General features: G+C 48.1%; 1 protein-coding gene across 2 annotated transcripts in view; it reads left to right on the top strand.

Moving 5' to 3' along the window:
* The window catches only part of RASGEF1B (RasGEF domain family member 1B), a 264,461-nt gene that overhangs the window by 231,719 nt on the left and 12,012 nt on the right, over nt 1-20,730 (top strand). For both annotated transcript variants that reach the window (XM_083458826.1, XM_083458827.1), the window contains 6 exons: nt 2,609-2,791; nt 5,937-6,059; nt 7,725-7,862; nt 17,063-17,275; nt 17,403-17,477; nt 18,680-18,775. In XM_083458826.1, coding sequence (XP_083314952.1) covers nt 2,609-2,791; nt 5,937-6,059; nt 7,725-7,862; nt 17,063-17,275; nt 17,403-17,477; nt 18,680-18,775 — 828 coding nt within the window. The remainder of the gene's footprint in view (nt 1-2,608; nt 2,792-5,936; nt 6,060-7,724; nt 7,863-17,062; nt 17,276-17,402; nt 17,478-18,679; nt 18,776-20,730) is intronic.

Here is a 20,730-nt window from a genome sequence, read left to right as displayed (position 1 = left end):
GGCCACCAGCTGGATCTTCTTATCGGGGAGAGAAGAAGATAAACTGCCTTAGGGCATCGGTCTGTCGGGTTGTCTATTACAATCAGCAACCAGCTCTCCAGGGTTTCAGGAAGGAGTCATTGGCCCCACAGGAACACTATACCAAGTCAAACCATTGGTCCATTTAGCTCCATACAGTCTATACCAGGGGTAGGCAACCTAAGGCCCATGGGCCACAAGTGGCGCACGGGGGTCGTTTAACCGGCCCACAAGCCACCCCCGAAATGAGCCACCTGCTCGGTGAGTCCCCATGTGATGCGCTAAACTAGCACAGCGCGGAGACTCGCTTCTGCAGCGCCGGAAATCGCGTCTGCACATGCGCAGATGCCAACAATCATGTCTACGCAGACACCGGAAATCGTGGACGCGCGCACTTACGTGCATGTGGAGTTCGGCCCACGGAGGGATCTCCACTGGAGTGAAATGGCCCAAGCGAGGTAAACCTTGCCCGACCCTGGTCTACACTGACTGGCATCAGTCTCTAGGGCTTCGGAGAAGAGTCTCTCCCATGTCCTAACTAGAGGTGCTGGGGATTGAACTTTATGAAAAGCATGTTCTCTGCCATAGAGCTCCAGCCATTTCCTTCATTTGCTCTTGAGATTAAAACTGTTGGGAGTCTTGCTCAATCAAGGGTGTGGCAGCACTGTTCAGGATGAATGACACGTGGGGTGTTCTTACACAGCAGTTTCTCCCCTTTCCTGTTTGACTCCTCCTTGTTGTCCATTTCATTATTTGCATGCCTGTAGCCCTTGTGGATGCATGCTTCTGGAGACATGCCAACTTCTTGCATGAAACTTGAACAAATGTACATACCTGGCAATTTGACTTGTAACCCAGAGGGGTGGGGAGATGACTGTTCCGACATCATTGATGTGATCATTCCTTTTCCCCAAACACGTGGCTGCATCAAGGATGGGATGCGTTGTAGGCTGTGTGACTGGAAATTGTTGTGTTGTCTTCTTTAGTGATCACTTGCAGCCAAGTAAGATTGTCTTCCATAAACACGGTTTTAACAATGAGTCCGTGAGTGACAGATGGGACGTGGGTGGCGCTGTGGGTTAAACCACAGAGCCTAGGACTTGCCGATCAGAAGGTCGGCGGTTCGAATCCCCGTGATGGGGTGAGCGCCCGTTGCTTGGTCCCTGCTCCTGCCAACCTAGCAATTCGAAAGCATGTCAAAGTGCAAGTAGATAAATAGGTACCGCTCCGGCGGGAAGGTAAACGGCGTTTCCGTGCGCTGCTCTGGTTTGCCAGAAGTGGCTTAGTCATGCTGGCCACATGACCCGGAAGCTGTCTGCGAACAAATGCTGGCTCCCTCAGCCAATAAAGCGAGATGAGCGCCGCAACCCCAGAGTCAGCCAGGACTGGACCTAATGATCAGGGGTTCCTTTACCTTTACTGTGAGTGACTGTGAAGGCCAATTCTGGATACACACATCCTTCCACAGTGGGAACATTGATTCCTGGATGGGAGTTGATCACTGTGTGTGGTGCCTCAATGACATAGAAAGTCTGTTGCATTTCCTACAAAAGAGCAACGATTAAGTAGCACTTGGAGCCACCGGTTGAGATTGAAGCATCCTCTGTGTGACAAAACCTTGATGCATAAACCCTAGACCACGGCAGCCATCCAGGATGCTGTCTAGTCCGGACTGTGCTAGCCAAAACAAAACAGCCGATGAAGATAATCCATGTTGCCCAGGACAGGGTGTGTCGACATACCTCTTGCTCTTTCTTGTGGAAAGTCCACCAATCTAGGATGCTAGAGAATGATGGTTCCCAAGGGGATGAGAGGGTAGAGGGACTGTGGAAGATGTGATGTTCCAAGGGAGGCAGAACCCGAAATCCGTGTCTGTTGACATATCAGTAATGGAGCTGAGTCGGTGGGCAAAGAACTGTAGGTACAGTCCTGACTGATTCAGGATTACAGCTCCAAGTAACTTCCCTAGAGGAGACTGACAATGAGAAATTTTTGAAGTATGGACAATCGTCAGGATTCCATGCAGAAGTTCTATTGCAGGTGTGTAGAAGGAGCACCATTGACCCTCCAGCTGAACTTCAACTCTCAACAGCCTCAGGGAGCATGGGAAATGGCCAGGGAAGGTGGGAGATGTAGTTCAGAAATACCTGGAGGGTAGAAGGTTCCCCATCACCAGTTGGCTTCTTTGAACCATGTGCCACCTTTAAGGACCCCCAGTAGACAAATCTACAGATTTGGGTTCCAATTACAGCCTTTTGACATGACCATACAGGATGGTTTGGAGCAAGTCTCTGTTGTCCAGTCCAGCCTCCCACAAACTTGGATCCTCAGGTGTCATTGGACTACAATTCCCATCAACTCTGACTGTTGGGCCTTGCTGGGGCTGATGGGAGTTGTAGTTCAGCAACATCCAGAGACCCAAGGTTCGGAAAGGCTGGTGTGGTCTAACCACACCTTCTCGAGTATAAAACGGGATTTATGAGTTACCACAAAGGATTTTCGTGGGGATTAAGAAAAGGAAGACTCATAAATGAATTGCCTCACCTGAATATTGTGTACAAACTTTTCTCCTTCCTCTGTATTTGCTTAGGAAAACATGCCGCAGACTCCTCCCTTTGCAGCGATGTTTGACAGCAGTGGTTACAACCGAAACCTGTATCAGGCCAAAGAGGACAGCTGCGGAGGGCTCTATTACCATGAAAACAACTTGCTGTCAGGATCCTTGGAAGCCCTCATCCAGCACTTAGTGCCCACTGTTGATTACTACCCTGATGTAAGTCTCCTCCTTTTGCAAATTAAATTGGCCCGACCTAATGTGCATTAGAGACCTTGGAGCCAGCAGCTGCCAGTTAGTGTAGACAGTACTGAGCTAGATGGACCAACTGGTCTGACTCTTCATGAGGCACCTTCCTAGGTGTTCCTAGGGATTTGGACACACAGTGAGATGGTTGATATCCTGCTCCTCTGTCAAAAACAACCCAGGGAGTGTTGGATCTATTTTCGCCCCTCTGCCATAGAGCAAGCACTAATTGTCCCACACTAAGTGGGTTTCTAAATGGGATGCGGGTGGCGCTGTGGTTAAACCACAGAGCCTAGGACTTGCTGATCAGAAGGTCGGCAGTTTGAATCCCTGCAACGGGGTGACCTCCCGTTGCTCGCTCCCTGCTTCTGCCAACCTAGCAGTTCAAAGGCGCGTCCAAGTGCAAGTGCTCTGGCGGGAAGGTAAACGGCGTTTCCGTGCACTGCTCTGGTTCGCCAGAAGCGGCTTAGTCATGCTGGCCACATGGCCCGGAAGCTGTACGCCGGCTCCCTCGGCCAATAAAGCGAGATGAGTGCCGCAACCCCAGAGTCAGCCACGACTGGACTTAATGGTCAGGAGTCCCTTTACCTTTAAGTAGGTTTCTAGATGCCTGCCCACCAGACTACAGGCTGGGAAAATGCTGCTATTTGCCATGTATACACATAGCAAGATAAGCATCACACCCAAGTCTACATGCAATTTTCCCGTTTGGGCATTATCATCCATGTAGAAAACAGCCATAAGTGAATTGGCCCCCTTCAGTATGATGAGTTTGCTTCTATCCTCTGCTCTGTGTCTGAATACGCACATGGAAATCAAATGTTCAGCTTCCCCTTTGATCTTCACAAATGTGCTGAGCAATCAGTTGCGACAGATTTCTTAATGTGTGAATATAATGCCTTCACTAGGACTCCTTCAGTGTTCCCGTATTTACTCGAGTCTAATGCGCCATCAAATGTCACACGCACCTCAGTTTTCAGAACCTTGAAACAACAAAAAAAGTATTTGCTGGCGGATGTAAATATGTCATCGAATCTAATGCGCGCCTTAACTTTCGCAACGTAATATGGCCCCAAAAGGTGAGCGTTAGATTTGAGTAAATACGGTAATTACTCAGATAAACAAGATTGCTTCAAAACACTCCTTGCTTATTCATGTTCATGCATGGAAGCTTCGGATTGAACTGAATGACACCCTTGTTGAAAACTCACATGAGGATTGCTAACTCTTGAAGCTGCGTGGAATTTTCCGTCCTATGATAACAACAGGACAGGATTCCACACTGGAAAGATATACACTGCCTGGTCCTCAGCTGTATTCTCTTGCTTGCAAAAGTGATATGGAATAGATACTTTGAGCCATTAAGAATATGAAATTTGGCATAACATACACAGACTGCTGGGCTCTATTTATGGGGTGCAGGAACCTGTGGCTGAGCTATTAAGATTATTGCTGATGGGCTGGTGCAGTGTAGCAGAGAGCTTATGCAGCAGGGAAGCCTCAGCTGTGAAGATCTACTGTGGAGATCACTTAGGATCTGGCTGCCCAGAGAATAAAACAAGTGCAGCTGAATTGGTTTCACAGATAATAAATTATATTCATTGCTGGAATTTGCAACAGTCTTGGAATACCAAACTAGGGCTGGTCAGTTACAGCGGTAAGTCTCATCCCATGGTTCTGAGCAGTAACTTTCAACATATAGTGGATCTACCAGGAATGTAAGCTTTCTGGTTTTACTAGAGTATGCAGCACTTTGTAGCGTGACTGCCTCTCCCATCTGCCAGAGCATCTTAGGTTGTTCCCTGAGTTGGTGGGGCTCATTTGACAACAACGAGAAATCGAGCCTTTTGGTGTCATCACCCCAGTCCTGTGGAATGCCCTGCCACTAGAGTTTTAGCAGGCACCTTCTGTGCCAACCTTTAAACACCTCCTGAAAACTTTTCTGTTTTGCCCGGCAACTAAAAGTGCATCCCACACAATGGTCTATTGATTTCTAATTTATTTTTGCTTTGAACTCATTTTGAACTTTTTATTATTTTATTGTTTGGTTTCATTTTTTTATATGGTTGTAAACCGCTGTGCTATATCTTTATGATGCAGCAGTATATTAGTATTTCAATAAAAATAAAAATAAAAATAAAAATAAAAATAATATTAAAAATGGAGGTGGCACCAACCACACTGGTAAAGTGTTTGTTTGTTTTTTTGTTTCTCTGTAGCACTTTATAGCATGACCTCAATACTGCTTGCATCAATGCTCTAGAGCAGCCTTTCTCAACCTGTGGCTTCCCAGATGTTGTTGAACTACAACTCCCATCACCCCTAGCTAGCAAGGCCAGAGCTCAGGGATGATGGGAGTTGTAGTCCAACAACATCTGGGGACCCACAGGTTGAGAACCTAATTTAAGCCATGGGTAGGCAAACTAAGGCCCGGGGGCCGGATCTGGCCCAATTGCCTTCTAAATCCGGCCTGCGGACGGTCCGGGAATCAGTGTGTTTTTACATGAGTAGAATGTGTCCTTTTATTTAAAATGCATCTCTGAGTTATTTGTGGGTCATAGGAATTCATTCATTCCCCCCCAAAAAAAATATAGTCCGGCCCCCCACAAGATCTGAGGGACAGTGGACCGGCCCCCTGTTGGAAAAGTTTGCAGACTCCTGCTCTAGAGTAGGCCCATGTGATTCTCATGGGAGGCTGATGCTGAGGTTTGCCTCTCACCACCCACTGAGTTCAAGGTAGAAGTGAGAGTCCCTAAACCACTAGGCAATGTTGCATGTTTAGCAAGAGGATGAATTTTGGAATTGCATACCCAGCAACTCTGTTATTGACTGCGTGTTTATTACGCAACGATTGTCGGCTCAGCTGTGATGTTCCTTGCCCTGTCTGCTGCCAGCCTTGCATCACCAGGGTGTGGTGATGTACCCAGCACAGGTTCTGAAGACAATGGCGTTTGGCGCAATGAGGTTTCAAATGCTTACCCTGGCAGTCTTGGGCGCTCTCCCACGGTAATGCAACAAGTTAGCCTCTGCCTGCTAAAACATGAGCATGTGTGTCTTGTTCTAAATGGCCCCTGTGAAGTTATGCATCTTCTTAGCTGCCGTCTCTCTTCACTTGCAGAGAACATACATCTTTACCTTCCTGCTCAGCTCTCGGCTCTTCGTCCACCCTTACGAGTTAATGGCAAAAGTTTGCCATTTGTGCATTGAGCAGCAGAGACTGGATGAGCCCACAGCCGATAAAGTAAGTGGCCTGCCTAATCAATGTGATTTAGGGTTGCACCCTGCTTAGTGACTGGGACAGAAGGTCATCTTAGCCAACACATGGAGGCGAGATGCATATATTTATATTTATATTTATATTTATATTTATATTTATATTTATATTTATATTTATATTTATATTTATATTTATATTTATATTTATATTTATATTTATATTTATATTTATATTTATATTTATATACAGACTCCCATGAGAGGTGGTTGACTCTCCTTTCATTTTCTTTTTTAATATATCTTTATTAATTTAAATTAAATACATTTATGAGAAAACAGACATACATACAAGTAAACAAACATACAATCAAACAAATAACAGAAAAATCAAACAAACCACCACACTATAAGATACAAGAACATTAATATAATTATCATCATATACCAGTATACTGGGGACACGGGTGGCACTGTGGGTTAAACCACAGAGCCTAGGACTTGCCAATCAGAAGGTCGGTGGTTCGAATCCCCGCGACGGGGTGAGCTCCTGTTGCTTGGTCCCCACTCCTGCCAACCTAGCAGTTCGAAAGCACATCAAAGTGCAAGTAGATAAATAGGTACCGCTCTGGCGGGAAGGTAAACGGCGTTTCCGTGCGCTGCTCTGGTTCGCCAGAAGTGGCTTAGTCATGCTAGCCACATGACCCGGAAGCTGTACGCTGGCTCCCTCGGCCAATAAAGCGAGATGAGTGCCGCAACCCCAGAGTCGGCCACAACTGGACCTAATGGTCAGGGGTCCCTTTACCTTTTACCAGTATACTGAACACAGTTATAAAACTTACAGAGAAGAAATTTAAAACTGACTTCCAATTAATCTCACTGTACTTTATCTATCCATTACTTTATATCACACAGTTAGATATTTTTTATATAGTTTCTTTTTACCTCCCTACGAACTTATATTTATACAATACAGGGATTCGTCTAATTCTGCCAAGATGTCTCCTTTTATTCCATGAGAGGTGGTAGACTATCCTTTCTTGGAAGTTTTTCAGCAGAGGTTGGATGCCCATTTTTCATGGATTCTTTAGCCAAGATTCCTGCATTGTGGAGGTTGGACTAGATGACCCTTGGGTCCCTTCCACCTCTATGATTTGTTGGCTACAACTTCTACCCCACCTTTCCTCCAAAGAGCTCAAAGCAGCTACACAGTCCTCCTGCCTTACAATACACTTTTTAATGGTTTTCCACCGCATGGTTGTCTGTTTCCACCCTTAGTGAGAATAGAAGTGGACACAGAAGGGTAGGAATGGATCAACATTTCCTGGTCCATGTCAGCTTTTGCATGTGTTCATCCATAAGTTCATTCTGTCCCATTCTTGAACCAGCAGCGTGTTGCTTTTTCTCTTCCAAACTGCACGAAAAAACTGGATTATTTTTGTACTTTTTTTAACCCCAAAATATGCATTTTTGTAACTTGTTGGAGAAATGCAAAATAAGTGTTCCAATCTAGAAACTGTGAATTGGGATCAAACATACTTTAAAATGCAGACTGAACGGAAGTCTCAAGCACCCCAGATGGAAAGTCTGTTTAGGTGAACAGCAATACTCAGTACGTAGTCTTGTGCCCTCCTAACTCTAACCCATGAATATTCTGAGGGACCACACCTATGTTCTTTGTCTCTCTCTCCAGAACCGGTTACGGAAAATTGCCCCCAAAATTCTGCAGTTGCTAACAGAGTGGACGGAGACGTTTCCTTATGATTTTCGAGATGAGCGGATGATGAGGAATTTGAAGGAACTGGCCCATCAAATTGCCAGTGGGGATGAGGTGAGTCACTTGCGTGGAGCATGAGCTTGTTGATGTTTCAAGATGTTCCTAATTGTCATTGTTGTTTAGTCGTTTAGTCGTGTCCGACTCTTCGTTACCCCATGGACCAGAGCACGCCAGGCATTCCTGTCTTCCACTGCCTCCTGCAGTTTGGTCAAACTCATGCTGGTAGCTTCGAGAACACTATCCAACCATCTTGTCCTCTGTCATCCCCTTCTCCTTGTGCCCACCATCTTTCCCAACATCAGGGTCTTTTCCAGGGAGACTTCTCTTCTCATGAGGTGGCCAAAGTATTGGATCCTCAGCTTCATGATCTGTCCTTCCAGTGAGCACTCAGGGCTGATTTCCTTCAGAATGGAGAGGTTTGATCTTCTTGCAGTCCATGGGACTCTCAAGAGTCTCCTTCAGCATCATAATTCAAAAGCATCAATTCTTCGGCGATCAGCCTCTTTTATGGTCCAGCTCTCACTTCCATACATCACTACTGGAAAAACCATAGCTTTTACTATACAGACCTTTGTCGGCAAGGTGTTATCTCTACTTTTTAATTACTCTATGTTCCTAATTACTGCAGAGCTTTTTCTCACATTCTGCATTGAAGTGTCTCCTGTGGCCCAGTGAGTTGGACCCAGGGGGAGTTATAGTCTAGTTCAGTGTTTCCCAACCACTGTTCCGCGGCACACTAGTGTGCCGCGAGATGTTGCCTGGTGTGCCGCGGGAAAAATTAAAAAAAATTTAAAAAATCCGAAAGATTTTTTTTTTAAGTCAAATTTTCGATTGGATGACCCCTGGGGTTCCCTCCCTCCCTCCCGCTCTGCGCCTCCCTCCTCCTCCTCCGGGGAGGCCCTTCCTGGCTCTCGGCCAAGGCTTGGCGGCTGCCACTCACTCGCTCGCTCGCCCACCCGTCCCTCCATCCCTGCACCCGGCCTCTCCCCCTCCATCCCCGGCGCGGGGGCTGCCGGGATCCGTAGTCCCCTCGCCCTTGGGCTCCGCGCCCGCGCGGGGTGCGCGAACTACGTTTCCCAGCGTGACCTGGCGGGCCGGGCGTTTTGTTTGAAGCACTCTTCTCCCGGCCATGGAATGAGCGCGGCGGCGGCGGCCGGGCGGGCAGGGGCTCTTCCGCGCAGACCCCGCGCAGCCTGCCTGCGCCCCCGCGGAGATCGGGCGGCAGGATGGAGCCCGGGGATCCCCGCGGAGGCGGAGCGGCGGAGGCGGAGGCTGCCCCCCAGGTAGGCTGCGTCGGGGTGGTGGTGTTATTTTTGCAATGCTGCATCCGCGCCGGAGGGGACGCATCGGACCGCGGGGAGACCCCTTGGCGGGCGTGCAAGGCAATGCTTGCGTGCAGGCGTTGCATGGAGTGCAGTGCAATGCAATGGCAACGCGGCGCCCTGCATGCATGCATGCAACTTCCACCGGCGCTCCGGACTTGGCAGATGAGGGGGGTCCCCAGTGGGCAGCAGAGAGAGCCGGGAGGGTGAAGGGGAACCGGGGGGGAGCAGCGCTGCTCCCCGAGCCGAGCCCAGGGGGAAACTTCGGCGTCGTTGCGCCGGGTGTTGGAAGCGGAGGCTGGCGGGGGCCCCTCACCTTCAAAACCTGGTCGCCTCTCATATATTTCGTGCATTGCATTCATCGCCCGCTTTCTCCTCCAAGGAGCTCCCGGGGGCGCGCGTGGTTCTCCCCGTGTTATCCTCGCAACAACAGCCCTGCGAGGTGGGTCAGGCGAGTGGCCCAAGGGAGCACCCAGGGATTGTCCTGGACAGGTGGGGTGATTTGAACCCTGCTCTCTGCCCGGTCTTCGTCCTCATTTAGCCCCCACATGTGCATGACTGTGCATGACTGAGGTTTTCCCCCCTCGTCTTGGCTATGGTGTGAGTCTGTGCTGATGGGGTTCTGCCTTCGGAGAAGATGAGCCAGCCCTCAAGGAGGTGATTATGTAATTTGCTAGCAATTCATGTCCCTCCCGGCGTGACGCTGCGCGCTGACGTCACGGGGTGTGCCTCGAGATTTTTTTCATGAAACAAGTGTGCCTTTGCCCAAAAAAGGTTGGGAAACACTGGTCTAGTTGTACCTGGAGGGTCACAATGACTCCCACCCCTGCTTTCTGCTATTAGCCATGGTAGGCTTTGTTGGCATGCAACCAAGGAATGGGGGCAATTGGCAGGCCCCTAGCTGACTCCAGCCCACCGGCCAGTGTGCCAGGTGATCTCCAGTCCTTGTTGCAGCATCTGCGACCCACAGCTTCAAAAGCTGGAGCACGCAACTCAGCAGAGATAACGCGCAAACAGAAGTGGCGGGAGAATTTGTGTGAGCATATTTACAAGCAGTTTATTCAGCATACATCAGGACAAAAGGGAAACATGTCTGATCTCATCCATAGCAAGCAGCTTAAAGCAAAAGCTATACACAAACGGAAGTTCCCAGCATACTGTGCTGGAGTGTAAACAGGCATGTGACACACAGCAATCATGCCTGTTCCTTAAGGTGAAACGGAATATCCCAACAAGCTTTACAGTCAAATGACATATGCAGGAATTGCAAAAAACCAATCATGTATGCAGACAAGGTTTTATCTGGTGGGTGGTGGCTTTGAGTGATTCAAAGACACTGTCTTGGTGTAGGGCAAGAAGAGAGCGGGAGATAGAATCAGAGGAATTGTAAGAGATGGAAGGGACCCCAAGATTCATCCAACCCCTTGCAATGCAGGAATAACCCCTGTGTTGAGCCAACTATCACATTGTGCTCATCTGAACACCAAGGCATCTCTGATGTGTGAGCTGGATTCAACTAAGTCGTTGTACTAGTGGGAGCCAGTGCAACCAGTTCTCCTAGCACAGGGGTAGGCAACCTAAGGCCCATGGGCTGGATGCGGCCCAGTCGCCTTCTAAATCCGGCCCTTGGACAGTCCGGGAATCATTGCGTTTTTACATGAGTAGAATGTTTCCTTGTATTTAAAATGCATCTCTGGGTTATTTGTGGGGCACAGGAATTCATTCACCCCCCCCCAAAAAAATAGTCTTGCCCAGCGCATGGTCTAAGGGACGGTGAACCGGCCCATGGCTGAAAAAGGTTGCTGACCCCTGTCCTAGCATAACAGGGCTTTCCCGCCCCTCTCAGCCCCCCATATCTGCTAGGGAGGGTCAGGGGAACCCACAGTCTGGTGGACGGGGAGTTCGTTACATCCGGCAAGGAGAAATGCTTTCGCTGATGCAACACGTTGAATTGCATCCTGGGTGTCTTAAATGCTTGACATTCTGATTTCGTAAGAACTTTGCTAAAGGGTGGGGTTGGAAGCACTTGCAAACAAATACAGTGGACCCTCCGGATATGAACTTAATTTGTTCCGGGGGTCCTTACATAACCTGAAAAGTCCGCAACATGAGGCGCCACTTCTGCACACGTGCATGGCGCGATAGAGTGCTTCTGTGCATGCGTGCGGGGCGAAACCTGGAAGTATACACTTCTGGGTTTGCCACGTTCGCAACCCAAAAGTTACGTTACCCAAAGGTAATGTAACCTGAGGATCCACTGTATAAATCTCCCATTTTCTGCCGGACATCGCAAGTGGTAGCAGCGACATCATGCCCAGTGAGGCAGTTGGGAAGCTCTGGTCTTCCCTTAAGACAAGAAGAAGAAGAAGAAGAAGAAGAAGAAGAAGAAGAAGAAGAGGAGGAGTTTGGATTTGATATCCCGCCTTTCACTCCCCTTCAGGAGTCTCAAAGCGGCTAACATTCTCCTTTCCCTTCCTCCCCCACAACAAACACTCTGTGAGGTGAGTGGGGCTGAGAGACTTCAGAGAAGTGTGACTAGCCCAAGGTCACCCAGCAGCTGCATGTGGAGGAGCGGAGACTCAAACCCGGTTCCTCAGATTACGAGACTACCGCTCTTAACCACTACACCACACTGGCTCTCATTACACCTGACAGGCAGGGAGGAGGAACCCTGGAGCATTGCCATTGCCCAGGAACGCAGTGCCATCCATGAGCCCTGAGATGCCATGCAGCAGTAAAGGCCGCTGGAAGGAGTGGAAGAGGCAATAGTAACAAATTTCCATCCTATCCGATAAACAGAATGCCAGCGCCATTCGTCTGGGAGAGGAGGTCGCAAAATGCCTTTAAAGCTTTAGTACGATTTTTATATTGCACCAATTTTAAAAGGGGAGGGTGGGGCAGGGGACCTCCATGTTGCAGGTAGCAAGACTTTGGAAGCATTTGTGGTTCGAAATCTGCTTTTATCTAGCGGGGCAGAAGGCAGAGAGGCTAACAGGAGGTATAGAGTCAGAGTCAAATGACAGACAGAGCCAACTCCTGCTTTTGTCCCCATCCTCCCTGCTGAGTTCGCACGAATGGACCAGCCTCCGAGTCTTTTATCTGCCCATATGTTCTCCTGGCGCACTATGGAAATCACATACTTGAGCTCTCCTGCGTGACTCTCCCTCCCTTCCCCGTTCTGCTTTCTTCCCACAACCTCCAACCTATCGAGCTGCTCTGCGTTTGCTCTGCTTCCAAAATCCCTTGGGGCCTCTCCCTCCCCACTATTCCCGCCCCCCCCCCACGCTTAATCCCAGCTGCTTCTTTCCCCTTTGATAAACCACCTGTTTGCCAGCCGGTGCCTGTCAGCTGGCATGTGGGATAACAAATGTGTGGTGCGTGTGTGTACACACACCATTCATTTCTTTGCCCAGATTGTCCGCAGTTCTGGGCTGGGTTTTCATCAATATGCTGATGACACCCAGCTTTATCTGTTGATGGACAGCAGCCCTGACTCGGCCCCGAACACACTGACCAGATGCTTGGAAGCTATGGCTGTGTGGGAGCTGACTGAAGTTAAAGCCTTCGAAGACAGAGGTCCTCTGGCTGGGTCGGGATGACGTGGGGTTGGGGGGCCAACTCCCATCTCTTGAGGGGGCTCAATTAGTGCCAGTGCCTTCTGTGAAGATTTTGGGTGTTACCTTTGATGCCTCCCTTTCTACGGAGGCTTAGGTTGCAGCCACAGCAAAGGTGGCATTTTTCCATCTCCGCCGTATTAAGCAGTTGGTCCCTTACCTTTCTCGCCCTGATCTGGCCACAGTGATTCATGCAACAGTCACCTCCAGGCTTGATTATTGTAACTTGCTCTACGCAGGGCTGCCCTTGAATCTGACCCAGAAACTCCAGCGGGTGCAGAATGCCGCGGCGAGGCTCCTTACGGGGTCTTTGCTGCGAGATCACATTCATCCAGTGCTTTACCAGCTGTACTGGCTCCCGGTGGAGTACAGGGTCAGGTTTAAAGTGCTGGTTTTGACCTTTAAAGCCCTATGCGGTCTAGGACCCTCGTACCTACAGGACCGCCTCTCCTGGTATGTCCCGCGGAGGACCTTAAGGTCCACAAATGATAATATTTTGGAGGTCCCAAGTCGCAAGGTGGTTAGATTGGTTTCAACTAGGGCCAGGGCCTTTTCAGCACTGGCCCCTATGTGGTGGAATGCTCTGTCACAGGAGACTAGGGCCCTGCGGGATTTGACATCTTTCTGCAGGGCCTGCAAGATGGAGCTGTTCCGCCTGGCCTTCGGCTTAGAATCACTCTGACCCCTTATATGGGATTTGGTATATAAATTTTCCGTTGACTTTTTTGCTGTCCCATGTAGGACCAGCATGGATAGCTGGCTTGGGTGAATAGCTGATGTTTCCTCCCTTTATGGTCTTGATTTATGGGCTACTACTAAAATGAGGCTGCATCTTAAGCTGCATTTTAAGCCGTATTTTAATTAACTGTTTGTTTGTTGGTTGGTTGGTTGTTGTTGTTTTCCTATTACGTTTTATTGTAATTCATATTTGGTGTTAGCCATCCTGAGCCAGGCCCTGGTCGGGAAGGGCAGGGTATAAATTAAAATTTATTTATCTATTTATTTATTTATTTACTTGGACTGCATATCCCACTTTATCTATGACGCCCAATGTGGGACATTGCATTTTATGGAAGCTTGCAGTGCTTTAATTCTTCCTAAAGGACTTAGATGGGTTCTGGGTTGTTTTTTTTTTTTTAAAAGGAAGGAGACACTTTCAGAATGAAATGGACATCTCTGCATCAGGCCTACGAAAAGCCCTTGCTGGCCTTGCTTAGTGGCCCAAGAGTATGTCCCCACACACCATGGGTTCCTTAGCAGGGGTTCCTCAGATTAAAATGTTCCGAAAAGATTATGTGAGGGTAATAAATGTTCACGTAAAAATAATAACAACAAAGATTTTCTGAATCTCGAAGAGACTCTGTTTCCCCCACCCCCTTATGAAAAGGTGGAGTGGTTGAGAGAGAAAGCCAGCGTCGCAGTACAGTTCTGGATGTCATAAATTATTAGTTATATTGGCTAGTAATTCTCTTGGAAGGGTAAATGCAGGAGGGAGTGACCTTGTTTCTTTTGCACTGCAATGCAGATCGCTACAAGAGTTGAGGGGTTTGTAGGAAGTCCTACGTAGGTTTGCCCATCCGCCCCAGGTGACTGAACGGACGCCCTCCGTTAGTGCTGTTTGCTGTACCCTCCACCCCACTCCCCAAATCTTAACTGCTTTCAGCCGCATCCTGTATGACAATATTGCAACTCGGGCTGGGTTTAAAGCGAGCCTGTCCAGATCCTGCCCACTAAGGACTGGTGTCAGAAGCCGGTCAGAAATAAAACACCCAGCTGTGAGCTAATTCTTTACTCAGAGAAACCAAAACAGTACAGGCCTAGTGATCCCTGCTACTCTGCCCAGTAGGTCTTGTCCCAGTGAGGCAGTTGCAAGCACTGAAGGTCCCTGCCTTCCCACCACACTCTAAGGCTCCTCCTCAGTTCCTTTCCCAGCAGCCCAAGGCTCCATCGTCTTGTGTCTTGTTGCTCTGCCCTCTTCATTCCTCTCTGGGTTGTAGGGGATTAGGGGGAGAAGAGCTGGTCACAGCAGAAGGCTGGTCCTCCTCCTCTCCAGCTCCTGATTCTGGACTGCTCTCTGTCATAGCCTCTTCCTGCTCACTAAAGCCTGTTGCCTCTCCAGCTTCGGACACCTCCTCTCCCCAGTCTGCTCCCTCTGAGCATTGTCATCACACAATCCCCTGGCTCTGAGCCTTTTTTCCCTGGGGGTTCCTACCAGTCCTCTGCATCCAGCCAGTCTATGACAACGGGCGAGAGTTTGGTAAGGTGGCCTTTGTGTCTGAATGTAAAATCACATCCACCCACTTGGAGACAGAGAACTTGAGTTTATTTATATGTGTATTTAAACATATGGATTATATCTCTCAATCTCCCTCCCTCTCTCCACCCCCCCTCACTCACTCACCCCCCCCGCCTTTGCATTGACCTTTATTAGCTGTCACATCAAATCGTGAGATAAGCATGTATAGCTCACCCAACAGGCAATCGGTGATAAGGATATTCTTTTGTCTTTAGGCTGAGATATCTCCCCAGTGATCACTGAAAGCCATCTCTCATTACGGTCTCCCAAGCTGTCACACTCAGTGCCTTTCGGCAGCGGAATCTGAGTGGGCAGAGATTTTCCCATCCAAAATCCTGTTTATGCTGTAATAAATTTATAGGTCTTTAAATGTGCTGCTTTGTTAAAGTGTCGGTTACTCAGTTTGTATGGCCTCAACCAGAGCCAGGGCTTTTTCGGCTGTGGCTCCGATCTGGTGGTACACTCTGTCACAAGAGACCAGGGCCCTGCGGGACTTGACATCTTTCCGCAGGGCCTGCAAGACAGAGCTGTTCCACCAGGCCTTTGGCCAGGGCACAGCCTGACTCCCTCCCTCGGCAATCTTCGCGGAGCTCTGGCCCAATGGTTGCCAGTGGCCTGAATTAATTTATTTTATAATGAATGATTTTAGAGTGTTGTTTATGCTATACTTTTATACTGTTTTATTGTTGTTAGCCGCTCTGATCCCGGCTTCGGCTGGGGAGGGCGGGATATAGATAAAATTTATTATTATTATTGTATGGAATGTTAAGCCAAACCATGGTTTAGAGTGAACAAATCGCCATATGAGTTGAGATCACAGCAACTTTGATTCTCGTCCGATCATGCTGCTGCTGTGAGCCAATCCATGGTTTAGTTTAGCATTGCATCCAAACCTGGACTCAGGGCTTATCTCCTCACACACAAACTAAGAACAGTAAGCTATAGAACAAGCCTTGGCTACAGATTGTGGTTTGTCTGGATCAAGAGTCCAGGTTAGAGTATAATACTAAGCTAAACCATGGCTTGGCTCAAAAACAGTGTGATTTTGGTTTGTTTTTGGTTTTTTTAAATGAAGTAGCCTGTACTAATATCTTATTAAAAGCGTCATGGTGCCAGCACAAAATGGCTTCCGTGGGCTTCCAGAAGAGCGGTGCTATACTGGTGAATACTGCCATACCCATGGGGATAACAATGCCTTACAGGGCTGTGCTAATATGAATCACTTTGAATACTTGAGGATATTACATATGCATGAAGCATAACTCAATAACAGAGCCAGCGTGGGGTAGTGGTTAGAGTGTAAGACTAGGGCCTAGAAGACCCGAGTTCAAATCCTGACTCAGCCATGAAGCTCACTGGATTACCTTGGGTTAGTCACTGTATGTCACTCTAACTTGCTTCACAGGAATGCTATGAGGTTTAAAAAGGCAGGGAGGTATTATAATTATAATATTGGTGGTGTTAATAAAATGTGCATACCGTCCTTCATCCTTAGATCTCAGGGTGGTTCACAACATAAAATTATATAATGAAGGCACCAAGCAAACCTCCTTGGGTAGAGTGTTCCGCAAACAGGGAGCCACCACAAAAAAGGCCCGTTCTCATCTTGCCACTCTCCAGACCTCACGTGGAGAAGGCACACAATGTAAGACCTCAGAGGTTGATTTCAGGGTCCGGGTAGGTTCATATGGAGAGAGGCTGTCTTTGAGGTACTGTGGGCCTGAGCTGTTTAAGGCTTTATTGGTCAAAACCAGTACTTTGAATTGGACCCAGAAGCTAAAGTGCAGCCATTGAGCTTGGGCCAGGATTGGTGTCATATGCTGAAACCGCCTTGCCGCAGTGAGCAGCCTGGCCATTGAATTCTGCACTAGCTGAAGTTTCCGAACCGTCTTCAGAGGCAGCCCTGCATGTAATGCATTGCAGTCATCTAACCCTGTAGGCCACCATGTCTGTTCTTTGGAGGAACGGTGAGATATGAATGAAATTGATTGATGAATTAATTATTTTCTTTTCCTTTGGCAGATGTACCGGAAAAATGTGCAGCAAATCATCCAGAATCTCATTCGTAAGCTGGCCTCCCTTAGCCAGTACGAGGAGGTGCTTGCAAAAATCAACGCGAGCTCGACGGACCGGCTGACGGTCCTGAAGACCAAACCCCAGGCCATTCAGAGGGATATCATCACTGTCTGCAGCGACCCTTACATGCTAGCCCAGCAGCTGACTCACATAGAGCTAGTGAGTTGACGCTGTCCTGCTCTGCGCTGCCTCCTTATCTTGCCAGTATTCTGTGTTCGCCTTTCTTTGACGGCTGTGTGCGAATTTTGCCACCGGTCCTGATTCCTTTCTTTTCCCTTTTCTGCAGGAGAGGCTCAACTACATTGGACCACAGGAGTTTGTCCAGGCATTTGTACAAAAGGACCCGCTGGATAACGACAAGGTGAATGAGGGGGCTGGGTGGACATTTGTGTGGGTGCTAGGTTTCAGTCAGTCTACAGGACAAGTTCAGCTAACTCTATCAGTAGAGCATGAAGGCCTTCATCTCAGGGTCGTGGGTCCAAGCCCCACGTTGGGCAAAAGATTCCTACATTGCGGGGTTGGACTAGAACCAGTGGTTCTCAACCTTGGGTCCCCCGACGTTTTTGGCCTACAACTCCCATGATCCCTAGCTCACAGGACCAGTGGTCAGGGATGATGGGAGTTGTAGACCAAAAACATCTGGGGACCCAAGGTTGAGAAAGGCTGTGTTATGTACTGAAGTTCTCACCCTCGGCCAGCAGGGGGGATACTGTAGATAGTTTTCACTCAGGTCGACATATGCAAATAAGGGATTGAAAGTGACGTTCAGTGATTGGATAGTTACAGAAAATGGTTACAGTTGTGTTGTACTGGAGCTCTATATAAGCAGGCTGGCTGAACCCTTCAGTTCAGTTCTGTTCTGGCCTGTGAATAAACAAGAACTGTTTGAAGAATCGCTGTGTCGTCTGATATGTTCACCCACAACTTAACTGGCTGGACTAGATCATTCTCTTGATCCCTTCCAACTGTATAATTCTGCGATTACGCGTGATTCTGTGAACTCCATTGATAATCTAGGATTGCAACACTGAGACCAGGACTATGTGGGTTCCATATAGGAGGAGCAGCAGGGGAAGAAATGAGAGGATGGGCAGGAACATGGCAGTGCAGAGACTGAAGAGGTTGCCTGCGGTTGCTTTTGGCTTCCTGGAGAGTCATGTCAGTCCATGATGCTGAACAGAAGTTAACTGGGAGGGTAAAACCGTCACCAGATTACAGCATCTGTTGACTAATTCTAACATCATTCACTTGAAGCACTTTAAACAGTCATGGCTTCCCCCAAAGAATCATGGGAGCTGTAGTTTTAAGGGTGCTGAGACTTGTTAGGAGACCCTTATCCCCCTCACAGATGGCTACTATTCTGAGAGTGGTTTAACAGCCCATCCCTCCTCCCAGGGAACTCTGGGAATTGTAGTTCTGGAAGGGGAATGCCGCTTAGGTATTATACATAAAACCTCATTTAAACCAAGGTGAAGTAAAGACAATAATAAAGCTGTAGAAGTTGAATTTCCCCCCGCTTGGAAACATGGCATGGGAAACAAACGGTTGCTCTTATCTTCTCAGAGCTGCTATGGTGACCGGAAGAAGGCCCGGAACCTGGAAGCCTACGTAGAATGGTTCAACAGGCTCAGCTACTTAGTTGCCACAGAAATATGCATGGTAAGCAAATCAGATTACAGTTTGGGGTGTTGGGTGCCATACTTGTAACACCCTTCCACATCAAAAAAATCTCCCTGCAAGTAGTAAACTGAAAATGGGAGGTGTGCTCAATCTTCCTCTAGTTCAGGTTTCCTCAACCTCGGCCCTCCAGATGTTTTTGGCCTACAACTCCCATGATCCTTAGCTAGCAGGACCAGTGGTCAGGGATGATGGGAATTGTAGCCCCAAAACATCTGGAGGACCGAGGTTGAAGAAGCCTGCTCTAGTTTATGTTGGGAATGTGTTCAACTTGGTGTTTTGTTTTTAACATGGAGGAGAATTTAAAATATGATACCCTGCCCTCTCTCTAGTGTGAAATGGTATATCCCTCCACCATTTGAGTCTGGCAAGGGGTTGGCACCAATGATGCCAGGTAATGCTGCCAGGCCTGCGAATACGTGTGTTAATCGGCTCTACATTTCAGTCCCTGTGCGAAATCCTTTCTTCGGATGATTTTAATTTGCTCACCCAAAGAGAATAAAATGTGTGTGAGCCTGAAGTACCTAGCTAAGGTTAGCAGAAGGGCCTTGATAGCCCTCCACTGAATGTGAGATGAGAGTCCCATTGTGATTTTCTGTCAGTTCTGAAACAGCCACTAGTACATAGATCAAATATACCAAGCGTGGATCTGATGGAACAACCTAAAGTCCTCCTTGTGTTGCAAGTTCTTGTACTGTATCTGTAGAATAATGTTGAAATGTAGCCTTATGAGGCTTTGCCCTCGGGTGGGAAAAATATTGCGCCCGGGAAAGGGAAGTGGGAGTCAACAGACACTCAAGGAATAGTTTCGGAGAAAAAGGTTTTATTTCTACCATCCATGAACTGGTAGAAGGAGCAAGTGTGATAAGTCACAAAAAGCATGCACGAAGTTCACAATCATGTGCACAAGCATATATTCCCCTTTCCAGTTCCCTCCTCCTTTCTCTTCCCTCAGGAGTCCTGCCTATGAGTTCCTCTGAGCATGAACAGAAAGCTGTCTTGGGACTATTGGACTCTTGGCAGGAAAGGGGGGTGAAGGGGTTTCAGTGTGTTCCAGTTGTTTCAATCTCTTGTTCTGGCATGGTTCCCGGACAGAAAGCAAGTTGCAATGTGGTTCTTTAGCAAGGCCAGAAGGCATGAGAAAGGCCTGAGAAACAATGGACTGTTATCTACCTTTGTTACAGCAGAGCGGAAAGTTTCTGATGCTTAGCTGCTGAGAAAATGATTTTGAAAAGCTTTGAGCCTGCTTTGGGGGGGGGGGTGACTTCGGGCCTAGGTGAGATCACCTGTCCTCACCTTCCTTCATTCCCCCCTCTAAGTGGCCCCAAGAAAGGATAGTGGTCCATTTGGGACAGGCCTGGCGGCTGTCCAAAAACAAACAGGGGGGAATGAAGGGACACGATACCCAAATCCTGTCTGAAATCACCCCAGGCTTCAATAATCACCCCAGGCCTCAAAACTGTCCCAAACTCCTTTTGTCTTCTAAAAATCCAAAACAGCTTTTCTCGGCTCTTCTCTGCTTTTCTCACAAGATGCTGTGGCAAAAGGCAAAATGTTACTTTTAAAGGCTAATGAATAGGCTCTGTTCACAGCAGGCAAGAGAAACTGAATCTTATCTCATTCTAGTTGCAACATCTCTGGACATGCTGAACCACTCTCATTCCCCTTTTCCTGGGAAGGGTCCCAGAGTCCCAATAGTCCCAAGACAGCTTTCTGTACATGCTCAGAGGACTCCTGAGGAAGGAGAAAGGAGGAGGGAACTAGAAAGGGGAATATATGCTTGTGCACATGATTGTGAACTTCGTGCATGCTTTTTGTGACTTATCACACTTGCTCCTTCTAGCAGTTCATGGATGGTAGAAATAAAACCCTTTTCTCCGAAACTATTCCTTGAGTGTCTGTTGACTCCCACTTCCCTTTACAGGCGCAATATTTTT

The sequence above is a fragment of the Podarcis liolepis genome (assembly GCF_965112155.1).
Source record: "Podarcis liolepis genome assembly, chromosome: 9".
NCBI classification, from domain to species: Eukaryota; Metazoa; Chordata; class Lepidosauria; order Squamata; family Lacertidae; genus Podarcis; species Podarcis liolepis.
Note: the sequence above shows the minus strand (reverse complement) of the source record. Positions and strands in the feature narration are given on the sequence as shown.